At 40.3% G+C, this 14,996-nt stretch overlaps 1 protein-coding gene across 3 annotated transcripts in view; it reads right to left on the bottom strand.

The window, feature by feature from the left end:
* Positions 1-14,996, bottom strand: part of LOC126203673 (TRAF-type zinc finger domain-containing protein 1-like) — a 63,607-nt gene that overhangs the window by 1,631 nt on the left and 46,980 nt on the right. The window contains exons 6-9 of one of the 3 annotated variants that reach the window (XM_049938037.1): positions 5,919-6,065; positions 5,591-5,831; positions 5,388-5,460; positions 4,828-4,885 (exon numbers count right to left, since the gene is read on the bottom strand). In XM_049938037.1, coding sequence (XP_049793994.1) covers positions 4,828-4,885; positions 5,388-5,460; positions 5,591-5,831; positions 5,919-6,065 — 519 coding nt within the window. Of the gene's footprint in view, positions 1-4,805; positions 4,886-5,387; positions 5,461-5,590; positions 5,832-5,918; positions 6,066-14,996 lie in introns of all 3 variants that reach the window. The other 2 variants (XM_049938038.1, XM_049938039.1) reach the window with 2 other exon arrangements.

Raw genomic sequence — 14,996 nt, 5'->3', positions numbered from 1 at the left:
TGCAAACATTGAAAAAATTGGTAAACTTGTTCGACAAGATCGCCGTTTAACAATCAGAGCAGCATGACCCTTCAGTACCAGGTGATCCAAAGTGTACCAAAATTCAAGCACACATTCTGTATACTTGATTGTATTTCATTAAGTTATGGGCCTACAAATAACACCACCAGTCCAAATTTACTAATGTGGAAGGTGCTTTATCTTACCTTGCTAAATGTCTTTAACAGCTGTCAATTAGTGACTAACCCAATGTTTCTTTTTAAATTCCACAATGCTCTAACTATGCAATCCAAAAGCAAGTGAAATCTTCAACATGTGAAACCACTTTTGCAGGTTGTCCCTGGAAACAGGGTCTAACAATTAGTCTAACCCCAAGGTATGGCTTCTGGTATTTCACACAAAGGAAACTTTTTATACATTAGAATTAAATCCTTGTCCTAAACAGTCATTAACCTCTGCATATTGACTATCTGGCATCGACTGGGGCATGTGCACATTACTGTATACTCAAACACAGTAACACTTTTACACTCAAGTTGCCAGCTGCTGCACTACAATGGCCATAAAAGTGAAGTTATGGCTCTTCAGGCACTTTCTATTGAGCCTCAGTTTTGACGTCATACACGTGTACCCACATTTTGTCACCTGTTATAATCTTCTTTATAAGTTCTGGATCATTGTAGAATTAATTGAGTAGTTCCTGAGTGATGTCTACGTGACGTCATTTTTGGTTGAAATTCAATAATTTTGGAACAAATTTTGCAGCTACACATGTCATGCCCAAAACACCTAAAAAATTTGCTTGGGAAAATCCAAAGGATACGCCGACATCATCAGCAACCTCTCTAAATGGCGAGTCAGCAATGTCCTCGAACCATTTTCTTTATTACTTCCACATTGTCATCAGTAATTGATGTTCTAGGGCATCCAGGGCAGTCACTGCCTTCAACATTGTCTTGACCGTCTATGAAACGTTTGTACCAGTTGTATACTCTTGTCTCACTCCCAGTAGATTTGCCAAAAAGCTACAGTCAATATTTTAAATGTGATGATGCACTTACTCCATTCTTCAAGCAACTTTGATGCAAATTGTTTGATCCATCTTTTTTGAAAGAAAAAATTCGCTGAGGACTTGAAAACATGTATAACCTTTTTGATTGTTAACTAAGTCTTCAACACAGCTGAAAACACAAACATATATCATATACATGCATACCAAGGTAAATAAATTTTGAAAATAGGATTTATAAAGCCTCCAAAATTAAAACAATTGCATTTTTTTAATCACACCTCGTATAGTAAATTTAATTGTATCCATGTTATTAATAGTTAATGTTTCATTACTGTGAAAAATTTAGGATGTATGTTTGGTAATTTTCCCAATAATGTAATGAAAATTATGAATGCTAAAGTATCTACACGCAGCTCATAAAATAAGGAAAAGGCAACCACTCACCTACAGCAGAGCGATGTATGGAGCACAGAAACACACATCAGAAAACATCATTCACACTAACTTTCGAGCACTAGCTCTTTTTCTACCCAAAGTACTCACACACACACACACACACACACACACACACACACACACACACACACACACTCCTGAGTCCACAAGTGTGTGCACTTGTTCCATTATTGTTCTACATGCAGCTCACATGAATTTACTAAGGCACTGAATCCATGCAAAAGGAGACAATGATAAATAAAGCAAGATTATGCTATTAAGGAACGATGATCAGAGTTCAATGTTCCGTTAAGACTGAGGTCATTAGCGATGGGATTTTGCTATATTCAGAAAACTATACATGCACTAATAACAGTGAGTGAGTGAGTCCCACATGTGAAGTCTGTTCCCATGATTCTGCAAGTGCTATCCACACTAAACTGCAAATACTTATACAACTTTCCCAGTAAGTGAACTGGTTCAAATGGCTCTGAGCACTACGGGACTTAACTTCTGAGGTCATCAGTCCCCTAGAACTTAGAACTACTTAAACCTAACTAACCTAAGGACATCACACACATCCATGCCTGAGGCAGGATTCGAACCTGCGACCATAGCAGTCACGCGGTTCCAGACTGTAGCGCCGAGAACCGCTCTGCCACCTGGCCGACCAGCAAGTGAATTTCCAAACTTGTTAACTTTTACATATCACCAGAACATAACAGTGTTAACTTTTAACTCTCCACAAAAATAAAAATCCCTGACCAACTGAAATAAGCACCTAACCATATCTAAGAAAGAACCCCTTCATATCCATGTACACACTACTGCAAAGCACTGTCATCTATGGTCTGTCTTTAACATTCTTATCCCACGTCCCCTCCCTCTATCAAATTTGTTATTCCTAGATGACCAATGTTGTGTCCTATCAACCTACCAAGTGTTAAGGTCAAGTTGTGTCATAAATTTCTTTTCTTCATTCGATTCAGTATCTCTTCATTAGAGATCATTGTATTTTCACAAGTTTTCTGTACCCTCCCTCTTAAGAAACCTTCTATTCTCCTCTTGTCTGTACCAATTCACTTCCATATACGGCTGCACTCGGACAAATAATTTCAGAAAAAAACTTACATGTAAGTAAGTTTATATTCAGTGCTAACGTATTTCTCATTTTCTTGCTATTGCAAGCCTACATTTTATATCCTCTTTACTTCATAAATATTAGATATTTCTCTGACCAAATAGCAAGATTCATGTAACACTTTTGTGTCTCCTTTCCAATTTCGTCAACATCACTTGATTTTTATTCCATTCCACTCCATTAATCCCCCCCCCCCCCCTGCTCTCTTGCACCCTGTGGTTGTAAACAGCATCACTGTACAATCCAAACTCTTGCACCACCTCTAATATCATCCGTCAGCAACAGGGTGTCAAATTCTTATCTCCCTTTATGTGGTTCAGAAAAGTATGCCCTTGCCTTCTTGTTACCTGTAACCTAAATGACCCAGACAATTGCTGGAGCTTAAGATGTGATCTAAATGATAAACATGCAGCAACTTTACACTTTTTCATACATAGATCATTACTAGAAATAAAAATAGACAAAGGTGGTGGACAAAATCCTAAAGCTGCATAGCAATACAATGTGGATCATAAGTGATTTTAGTCTGATGCTCCCCACTCACCCATCTAACAAGTCACATTTGTAGATTTACAGTAGTAATATGCAGATTTCTTCTATGTACACACTTATGACCGAGTCCCAATGGAAAACATGAAAAGAAGTGTTATGACTCTTGGAAAATAATGTGCACCCTTGTCATAATACAGTTGTAAATCAAATATACAAAGGATTTTATTTAAAAATATTATTTATTGAAAAATAAAAGGCAAATAAATATTATTTTTCTGCATAGTTCCCTCCATTATAAATATGTTTTCCCCCCGTGAGGAGGAAGTTTCTTTTCGGACTGTAGGGAAGATGGTCCAGTGTATTACTTCTCATTTCGAGATTATTAGAGATGCAGCATAGGACGTGGCATTGTCGTGGGGGAGGTTGACCCCTTGAACAAATTGTCCTTGTATTTTAGTGTGACATGCGGCCCACACCTGGCCCAAAACCTTGCAGTTGTAAGTGGCACTGATTGTGCATCACTCATGCAAAAAATCAATGAGAAAAATGCCTTATCGGTCGAAGAAAACAGTTGAAAGAACCATGCCAGCTGACAGCAGAGTCTCCACTTTTGTTACGGCTATCTTCCTTTCCTTCGCCATTCCGTACTGGCTCGTCTGGACTCAGGATTGTAGTGGTGGACTGACGTTTCATTGCAGGTGACGATGCTGTAAGCCTCTGACATTTTGAGAAATGTCTCAACTTTTGATCTGTGCTCAAAAGGCAAGGGATGCACCTGTTACAATCTTTAGCGAACTTTAGGTCATTTGTGATGATCACTTGACAGCTCCTGTAACTTATTCCAATCTGTTCTACAACTTCGGGTACACTCACCTATAAATCTTCTTCGAGAATGTCTCAAACTGCGCGAATGTTTTCATCCATAATGCTGGTCCGAGGACAGTGACTGTGTTCCTGATTCACTTGTTCTTATTCTCGTCCTTCCTTGAATTCTTTATGCCACAAACACAGAAGTCCTTGACAATATTTTGTCCCCCAACTGTGCGGCCAATCTACAAAAAATTACCATTGCTCGAAGTCCTTCACAAGCAAGAAATTGTATAATTAAGCGTTGTGCAACAGAGGAGTGCACATGTTGCTCTGACATCTATTCCTTATCACCCCCTCCAAGCATACTAGCAGCATGGGAGCAGTCATACCAACCGAAGATGCTCAGGAACAAAAACCCAACTTTCATCCGATTTAACCTTGACAAGGTATGTGAAATGTTTTCCTCAGAGCTCTTTTTACCATATTGTCGAAATCATTTTTGAAGATTTATGCCCTTTATAATGTAGAATGTTTCTGCAAAGTTTTGTCTACCTTGTATTGTATGACTCTTACAATGTGCTTCAATTTGCCTTTGATATCATGAATTTTCTCATTAAATCGTATTTTTACAAAATGTGGCACGAAAAGGCCTCTCTGACTAAATGGCCTTGTGTTTGATGAAATGTAATCTATCAACTTTATTCAAATAAATATTCAGTTCTTAATAAAACTGCGCATAAGGAACAAAATACTATTGGTCTGATAACAAATGCTGTGTCCATTAAGAACATAATCAAGAAAAAACAATAGTCATAAAATGAAGAGAGTAATTTTCCAGGAATTCATCTGTATGCCTGAAATTCACAAAACCATGCAATTCAGATCTTTAACTACGTTAGTATGTTATATACACACACATGCCAGAACGTTTCCCTGCCTTCTGCTTAGGAACTGCTCCCGTTGAGCCATTTCGACGTGTGTATCCATTTGTATAACTGTAAACAAACATAACCATATTAATGACTGCCAATGTTACTGCAGAAATTTAAAAATCAAATTGGAAAATACAGGATGGAATAATGACAACGATATGGAAAGGATAGATTGCTGCTCACCATATAGCGGAGAAGTTGAGTTGCACATAGGCACAACAAAAAGACTGTTAAACAAGTAAACTTTTGGCCAAAAAGCCTTCTTCCAAATTAGAAAATGTATGCGCACACAGGTGTGCTTGCACACACACGTACACGTGTGCACGCACACAAGGCTACTGTCTCTGGCTGTTGAGGCCAGAGGCCTCAGCATCCACAGATAGTGCTGCTGTACGTGTGTGTGTGTGTGTGTGTGTGTGTGTGTGTGTGTGTGTGTGTGTGTCAGTACTTTTGTTGTACCTACCTGGGACTCAACATCTCATCTATATAGTGAGTATCAACCTATCCTGTCCATAATATTGCCAGAAATTTAAAAATTACGAATAAGGGTTAGGAAGAGCCTTACTTTGTGCGAGTATTCAAAAGGCTTGATGACAAGTCATTTCCTGACCTCTCACTTACAGAAGCCATAGAGTACGCTGAAATTATAAGAAGAAATGAGAGAAAATAAGTCACCTTGTCAAATAACTTGTCATATGGCAGTACATTAAGTTAAGAAACAGGTGGAGATGCACTCTCCAGCAATCTTGAAAGAAAAAACATACTTACGTTCTGAAGATATATTATTCATTGGTCTTCGAAGAGCTGCTCGCACTTCCATGAGGTACGGGTTTCTATCATCCAATTCTCCACTTGAAGTTGGTGAAGTTTGTCGTCTTGGTGGGAAAAGTCTGTGCTCACTGGACTGATTCAAGAACTTTTTCGTACCTATATTTGAAGATGATGTTCCTGGTCTGAGATGATTTACAAACGTAGTGTCACCGGACAAGAAGGATGATTCACAGATGTCCTAGAGAAAAAAATACCTTGTTACAGGCACGAAGTTTGCAGGAGAAAAAAGACTTTTCATTATGTAACTAAAGTGAAACACACAAACCTGATGCTGAAGAAGTGCATGCGGTGGGAAAAGAGCTCCACAAAACTCACAAGGAAGCCCATCATCCTGAGGTTCTGGCATCTTTCTATTTTTAGGTACTGATGTCGCCTGAGACAAATACGTTGTCAGCTGTGGCTCGCAACCAGTCTGTAAAATAGGTGATATCATACAAATTTATGTAAGTAATTCTGCTTAGAAGGGCAACAATTTTAGTAATTCAATGTGAGATCCTATGTTTGTCTACAACAACTCATCACAGTAAGTTAGCTATTTATCATTCTAAGTACAATCATTCAGGATGATATATACCTTTTGTTATTGAAGTACATGCAAACTGTATATCACAATTTTCAACATCAACAATTTTTGAATCAAAGTCAGATGTTCCTTCCAGTTATACTAGGCTTCAATGCCTATACAATGCCCGTCCCATTTTCTATCTGCATGATCCCTATAATATATTATCATTATAAAAGCTTTTCAAAGCAATGTGTTCACTGGTAATTTTGTATACTCCATCTTCAACTCTATGCTGTTGTAGTAACATTCGGTAGTTTCTGTTGATAGTAAAAATGTCTGTTGCTCTGCATATAACTGGAGTTAGAGGTTTCCTCAGGCATTGTATTTCCTGGACTGTTTCAAGGTCTTTTAGCCTACAGCACCATCACATACTTATGCAACTGTGACACATATACACTCCTGGAAATGGAAAAAAGAACACATTGACACCGGTGTGTCAGACCCACCATACTTGCTCCGGACACTGCGAGAGGGCTGTACAAGCAATGATCACACGCACGGCACAGCGGACACACCAGGAACCGCGGTGTTGGCCGTCGAATGGCGCTAGCTGCGCAGCATTTGTGCACCGCCGCCGTCAGTGTCAGCCAGTTTGCCGTGGCATACGGAGCTCCATCGCAGTCTTTAACACTGGTAGCATGCCGCGACAGCGTGGACGTGAACCGTATGTGCAGTTGACGGACTTTGAGCGAGGGCGTATAGTGGGCATGCGGGAGGCCGGGTGGACGTACCGCCGAATTGCTCAACACGTGGGGTGTGAGGTCTCCACAGTACATCGATGTTGTCGCCAGTGGTCGGCGGAAGGTGCACGTGCCCGTCGACCTGGGACCGGATCGCAGCGACGCACGGATGCACGCCAAGACCGTAGGATCCTACGCAGTGCCGTAGGGGACCGCACCGCCACTTCCCAGCAAATTAGGGACACTGTTGCTCCTGGGGTATCGGCGAGGACCATTCGCAACCGTCTCCATGAAGCTGGGCTACGGTCCCGCACACCGTTAGGCCGTCTTCCACTCACGCCCCAACATCGTGCAGCCCGCCTCCAGTGGTGTCGCGACAGGCGTGAATGGGGGGGACGAATGGAGACGTGTCGTCTTCAGCGATGAGAGTCGCTTCTGCCTTGGTGCCAATGATGGTCGTATGCGTGTTTGGCGCCGTGCAGGTGAGCGCCACAATCAGGACTGCATACGACCGAGGCACACAGGGCCAACACCCGGCATCATGGTGTGGGGAGCGATCTCCTACACTGGCCGTACACCACTGGTGATCGTCGAGGGGACACTGAATAGTGCACGGTACATCCAAACCGTCATCGAACCCATCGTTCTACCATTCCTAGACCGGCAAGAGAACTTGCTGTTCCAACAGGACAATGCACGTCCGCATGTATCCCGTGCCACCCAACGTGCTCTAGAAGGTGTAAGTCAACTACCCTGGCCAGCAAGATCTCCGGATCTGTCCCCCATTGAGCATGTTTGGGACTGGATGAAGCGTCGTCTCACGCGGTCTGCACGTCCAGCACGAACGCTGGTCCAACTGAGGCGCCAGGTGGAAATGACATGGCAAGCCGTTCCACAGGACTACATCCAGCATCTCTACGATCGTCTCCATGGGAGAATAGCAGCCTGCATTGCTGCGAAAGGTGGATATACACTGTACTAGTGCCGACATTGTGCATGCTCTGTTGCCTGTGTCTATGTGCCTGTGGTTCTGTCAGTGTGATCATGTGATGTATCTGACCCCAGGAATGTGTCAATAAAGTTTCCCCTTCCTGGGACAATGAATTCACGGTGTTCTTATTTCAATTTCCAGGAGTGTATGTATTTCAGATAATCTGTAGATGAATCTAACTGACATTATCAACATTATCGGGAATTTCTTATTCTGTCCCTCCTCATTACTCTACTGTGCTTCTGTGAAATTTCATTTCATGGACCTATATCATATTTAAACAATTTTTTCCCCTTCGGTGTCCACATTTCTGAAGCACAGGGCTAATAGGATCAACATATTATTCCTTTGGTCTTCTGTGTTACATCTTTATTCCACAACAAGTTCCTGACACTTCTAAGGAATTCTTGCTGCTGCCACTTGGCTCCCTCTCACATTGACTTATCATTTCTTCCATTTGTTCCCACTACACTTTGACATATCTGAAGCTGTCAACTGCATGAGCATGAGACCTGGAGTCACCCTCTTCCTGATCACTACCACGAGGTGCTTTACCCTCACTTAATGTTTGTACCATATAATTCAACCACTCTGCCCATGAACCTAACTGCTGTTGCAACTTCACCTTCCTTATTCTTCAGATCATTAGGCCATCAGCAAAGGCCATTAACTCTCATTATCCTCTGTAACTCACTCTGACACCTTGTGGATAACACTACCAATAACAGCCACAAAAGGTAAGGATGACAGTACACTTACCTTCAAGTCTAGCTGACATTATAAAATAAAAAGAAATCGAAGATAACTGTGGTTAGGACACACAACAGCTGGTGATCAGTACCCACACTGTCTAGCTGTAAAAAACATCTCCTCACAAACAGACAACAGAAAGTATCTTCTTTGGTTCAGAGTAACTTTGTACATCCAGCCTCTCTTCAGATAATTTCTTGCAATAAGAAAATGTCTGAAATCCTAAAGCACTTGCTCAACAATGCTAGACTTTTCTTAAGTAGGGTTCCTAACTGTACATCAACAATCCTACTGCCTCATTTCATGGTTGCAGTTGTCAAAAATGCGGTTGTGTTTTGTTATGGAAGACAAACTTGTATCCATAGTGACATAAATTGAATCTGCAAGAGATTGTCTGGGCTAGATTCAGTATCATGGGTGGGCATAAACTTACAATTAGGTCCTTCTATTGACTACCAGACTGATTCCCAGATGTAACAAAAAAGAAGAGCTAACAAGTACATGCATTTGAATCCATATTCTCATAACTGGAAAACATTTTAATCGCCCAAATATTAACATGAACAATTACAGTTTTGTGAATTGTGTGGGTAACACGACATCCTGTGAGACACTATTAAATGCCTACTCTGAAAATTACCTCACACAGTTCGGAAGCACACTCGCATTGGAAAATGTTAAAACTTACACTAACAAAAAGGCTCTTTGAGGATTCCAGTATGAAGGTTGTGTCAGTGAACATGAGGCAGTTGTAACAACAGTGATTGCCACAAGTACACAGTTAAAATAAGTAGGAAGATTTACATATCTTTAGTAACCAAGATGGAGAGGCAGTTGTGTTATATCTCAAATAGGAACTCCTAACATTTATCCCTGTGCAGGAAGATACAGAGGAACCAAGGCTCAAGTTCAGAATAATAATTGACCATGCACTGGATAGATCTGTACCTAGTAGAACAGTTCATGACTAGAGGGATACTCCATGCTATACAGTAATTGCTACAAAACTTCTAAAGATATAGTTACTACTGCATAATAGGTGTAAAACGAAGCAAAGGGCTAAAGATGTCGAATGAAAAGTGTTTGGTTATCAGATGAGCAAGGTGCGAAGCCTTCAGTAACTATAATAGCAGGAAACGATGAATGCTGTAACAAATGATCCCTTTCAATGGATGGTACAGAAGCTGTGCCCCAGTTTAATTCTCATTCCTCTGTAAAGATGAATGACGTAGATGTTCGTGTATGTGGAGTTCAGAAACAACTTAAGTCAACAGAATTAAAAAGCATTCAAAGGTCCGACAGTATCACTGTCAGATTCCATATGGCATTGACAGCCGAGTCAGGTGCCATTTTAACCACAACATACTGTAGATTCTGCACACAAAGGACTCTGAAGTGGTTTCAAGAATGCACAGGTCACAATTGTCTGTATAAAGGGAAGCAGGAGCCATCCACAAAATACTGTCCTATGTTGTCGACATCCATCCATTGTAGACTCCAGGACATAAAGCCATGTAACAAGACAATCAGGTGGCCTGTAGTACTTCTTGACTTTCAAAAAGCATAGGCACAGTAATGCACAACATTTATTCATAAAAGTATTATTGTATGAGGTATGACACAAAATTAGTAAATGGACTGAGAATTTCCTGTTAGGGAGGATACAGCCTGTATATTGGATGGAGAGGGAGGGAGGGAGGGAGGGAGGGAGGGAGGGAGGGAGGGAGGGAGGGAGAAGCAGAAGCAACTTCACACATGTTCCAGAGAAGTCTGTTGGGACACTTGGCTGTTCTTACTGTGTACGAACTACCTGGCAGAAAACGTTAATAGTAACCTAAGAGTTTCTGCAGATGATGCAGTCATCTACAATGATGTACTGACCATAACAAAATCTGCACAAGTATTGTCAGGTCATGACGATATTATGATATTATGACGCTGTGCAAAGCCTGGCAAGCTGCTTTAAATAAAGGGATATGTAAAAGTTTGCAATTCAGAAAAATAGTATCCTATAACTGCAGTTATCAATGAGCCCTAACTGGAATCGGTAAATTCATACATATTCCTAGACGTAACAATTTCTAGTGATACATAATGAAATGACCACTTCGACAAATCAGGGGCAGTCTTCAGCTCATGAGCAGGATATGGACAAAATATAATCAGTCCACATAGGAGACAGGCAAAATGTAATCACCCCACATAGGAGACTACTTAGAAAACACTTGTGTGTCCCATCTTAAAATATTGTCCAAGAGTGAGAGACCCACACCAACTGGTACTAGTGGGGGATTTTGAGGAATTCAAAGAAAGCTACCAAGAATAGCTAAAATTTTGTTTGATGCTTGTCAGGGAGTCACATAAATATTGAAAAACCTGAATGGCAGACACTCAGAGACAGGCAGAAATTATCCTGTGAAAATCTATTTAAAAAGTTTTGTGAACAGTATTAAATGAACAATCTACAAGTATTCTCCACCCACAACGTACTACTCCCATAGCGGCCACAGAGAAGAGATCATACTAATTACAGCACACACAGAGGCAATTAAGAAATCATTCTTCCTGTGCTCCACAAACTATTGGTACGAGAAGACACCCTAATATTGGTATGACACTAAGTACCCTCTGGTATGCACTTCACAGTGGTTTGCTGAGTATGTATTAAAATGTAGATATGACCTGTGAAGTCAAATCTCAATTATCAGAGTTTTCTGTCTGCCCAGACACAGACATTTCCTCATTTACAGAGAACTGTGATACGAGTGATACACTTATGTACTAATTATTAATGTGGAACAGACATCTGATAATAATTTATATAGACAATGTGGCAAATATCAACACAATGTCAGCATAAGTAAAGTGCCTGATTCTGTCTGTGTACAACACATGTAATGACATATTATTCTGGGATATTTTACATCGTCGTTCAATTGTATTGTACAACAAGCCACCTTGCTCACACAAATTATGACGATGTATCCCGCCTTTTGGCAGCTTACACTAATCAACATATATTCTTTTGATCTGAAGATGGCTTGTATGTGTGTATAAACTAGTTATCAAATAAAATAAATTGCATCTTGACTTATCAAAGATTACTCTGAATACCCATCTTCAATTACGTCAATTTCAGTGTTTGTTTTACATTTCTTATGGACTGAATATTCCAAAATAATTGCAATGTAGGAAAGTAGCCATAAAGTTAGTCAAATCAAAGCATAGTCTACTGCAAGATTGCTTGAATCACACAAAAGAGGAATAGCCCAACTTGCTGTAATACCACTCCTAATATGGACACAATTTTTTTCCCTATACTCTTTTCTATGCATAATGTACATATGAAATATACAAATTCTTATCCAATTTTTCACAAAGACTGTTATTCAGTGTATAATTTATAGGCTACTAATAACAGTATAAATAAATCGTAAACAAATATTAAATTTAAAGAAATATTCAAAATTTACATTTTCTTACATCCATGTGCATATCAAAATTGGGCTCTGCAAATAGTTCTTTTATAAATGACCTATCTTATCTTAAAGCACTCATCCTTTCCCCACTAAAGAACATCTTATCTTTTCTGAAAACGAGTAATTAAAAAGTTAGATTGTTGGTTTCCAGAAGGTTTGAATCTTTGAATGTAATTTTTCAAAAAATCAGCATCACTGTCTTATAACCTTAATTTCTCTGTTGCCAAAATGTCTAAAGTTACTACAATACTGTATTAGTCAACATAAGATATTAATTAGAAAATCTGAATTTCAAGAACCCAGGGACAAAAGTGCATACTGAATATTCTGATACATAAAAATAGTACCTATTATTTATGACATTTGAAAAATATTTTCAATCTACACCACATGGATGGTTCAGTCAGTAGCTCCCTCCATATCACACCTACCAACACCATCCACTTCAACAGCTACCACTCATTACACACTGAGGAGTCGTTTCCAGATAGATTAGCCAGCCATTGATATCTTATGTGCAGGGACGAGCTGCCTCTCTCCTAATTTGTCGAGAGTCACGTCGAAGTCTTCACAGACGAAAATTACCCTCCCATCTTGCACAAAAACAGATCTCCCATACCTTCCCTAGTCATTTACCCCACCACTCCCCATTTACCCACTGGCTAGCAACAAGGATGTGTCTTATGATTCAATAGCACCCAGGACTTGAGCAACTGAATCATGTTCTCTGCCTGGGTTTTGACTACTCCACTGCCCACCAAATCTACATATCATCTGTACCTGTCCCTAGTCCACCCCTGCTCCCTGCCTCTTGCACCACAGTTCAAATCTCTATAGAAGACCTAGTTTCAAGAGCTGTCCCATAAATCCTTCCACTACCATCTACTCCATTTCTGTCACAGCCATTTCCTATTCCATCAAAGGCAGGGTCACGATGTCCAACTCGCATCAATCACAGTGGTATTCTACATGAACATGCTATCTGTCTGCAAGAATGGGTACAGATGAACTGTGGATGAGAGACAGCAAGACCTCTCACTTGCTGAATATGTTGTGGACAAACAGTGTGTTCAACTTCAATGGGTGCTTCACAGTGCATGCCATCTGGATCCTCCCACCAATAACATGTTTTCTGAACTGTGAACATGGAAACTCTCTCTGCTACATATCGTCCCTTCCCGTGATAATCCCACCCCCCACCCGCCCATCTCCCCTCCATCCTCCAACTGCCTGTATCACCTCTCCCACTTCCACTCAAGTCCCACACATGCCTTCTATTTCTCCAAGACACCCGCACAGTGCTTTCCCTTCTCAGCCAGACAGACTTACTGCACACATTTTGTGCTGGCGTGGGCTGCTCAACCAATCCCACTAGCATGTATTTGGTTAGTGCAGGACAATAACGTATGCTACGGATTGCTTGCAAGACTGCCTGCGTGTCTGCTGTTCGCCTACCCATGTGCACCTGTGTTCTTGCCCACTCTGCTAACCCCAGGTGGGCATATATGCTGGAAAAATTTACATCAAAGATTAGCGGAATGTACTTAGTGAATCTGTGTCCAGCATTCTGAAACTAAATTTAAGTTTCCTTTCAGTGATCTATGAAGAGCCAGGATGGCATATAGCTACATGTGTATAGTCACCACTGAGCTAAAGTCATCTACAGTCACTTGTATAAGTTCATGACATAAAAGCTCATAATTGAGGATAAGATAATAGATGTGTATAAAAGTGAAAATCTGTTTTGGTGGTATTGTGTAAAGATATTTAACTTCAGTCAAAGCACCAAGTCATGATCAACTGCATACCATGAGAACAAGGAGACTGCTTTACAAAGAAACTCGTGTAGTAATGTGAGGAAACAAAATGTAAGTCACATGCAAAACCCTAATTAGAAACTTTTAATCGATATGCACTGGTCGTCTAACACTCTTAGTAACAGGCTTGCCAGCCACAAGCACATTATACACCTTATGCACAGCAGCAAGGAGCCAGATATCAAATCTGCAACACAACGAGTGCTCTGGAGCTCAACTATGATGATACACATGTAGTTAAACATATTATAAGTGGACCAAGTATATTTAATGGGTGTAGCTCTGACTTCACAATCATTGTACCACAGGTTCTAATGGAATTCACTCACCGCCTGGAAATATTACAAAGCTATAGTCTCAGTAAACATTCGTTGGTTAAATGCAGGTAATATCGATACATGTGTAACCAACATAACAAAAACCTGAATGAGTCCTTTTATACATGAAATGTGTCATGGAGTAGTACAACAGAGCTCAAAATGTACAATACAATCATTGCCTAAATTTAACAAGTGATCACTATAGTTTCCATATCTGAGAAAAAATTCTTGCTATAACATTATGAACTAGTCTTTTGCTTTCAATTCCATCATTCTTTCACTTCTCACCATTTGGCTCAGGTATTTCTAGTTTTTCGATCAAGACATGCATTCCCTGACTGGTAAAGTACTGTCTAAGAAATAGAAAGAAACAGAATTCCCAATAGATCCCTATATCCTGTACTGCACACAACAGTATACGGTAGCTTTCTCATACAGTCATCTACTTCCCAGGTATTTGTTGGTGATGTCTACATCTATGTACATCTTTCTCTTCAAAGTACTATGTGGGCACAAAGTTTTACGTGGGTTGGCTGGTACATACATCACCATTAATGGCAGTGTAACGTGTCACAGGTAAATTTATCACTGATGTTGTTGTTGTGGTCTTCACTTCAGAGACTGGTTTGATGCAGCTCTCCATGCTACTCTATCCCGTGCAAGTGTCTGCATCTCCAAGGAACTACGGCAACCTACATCCTTCTGAATGTGCTTAGTGTATTCATCTCTTGGTCTCCCTCT

This window comes from Schistocerca nitens, chromosome 9 (assembly GCF_023898315.1).
Source record: "Schistocerca nitens isolate TAMUIC-IGC-003100 chromosome 9, iqSchNite1.1, whole genome shotgun sequence".
Classification (NCBI taxonomy): domain Eukaryota; kingdom Metazoa; phylum Arthropoda; class Insecta; order Orthoptera; family Acrididae; genus Schistocerca; species Schistocerca nitens.
This window is presented reverse-complemented; position numbering and strand designations above follow the sequence as displayed.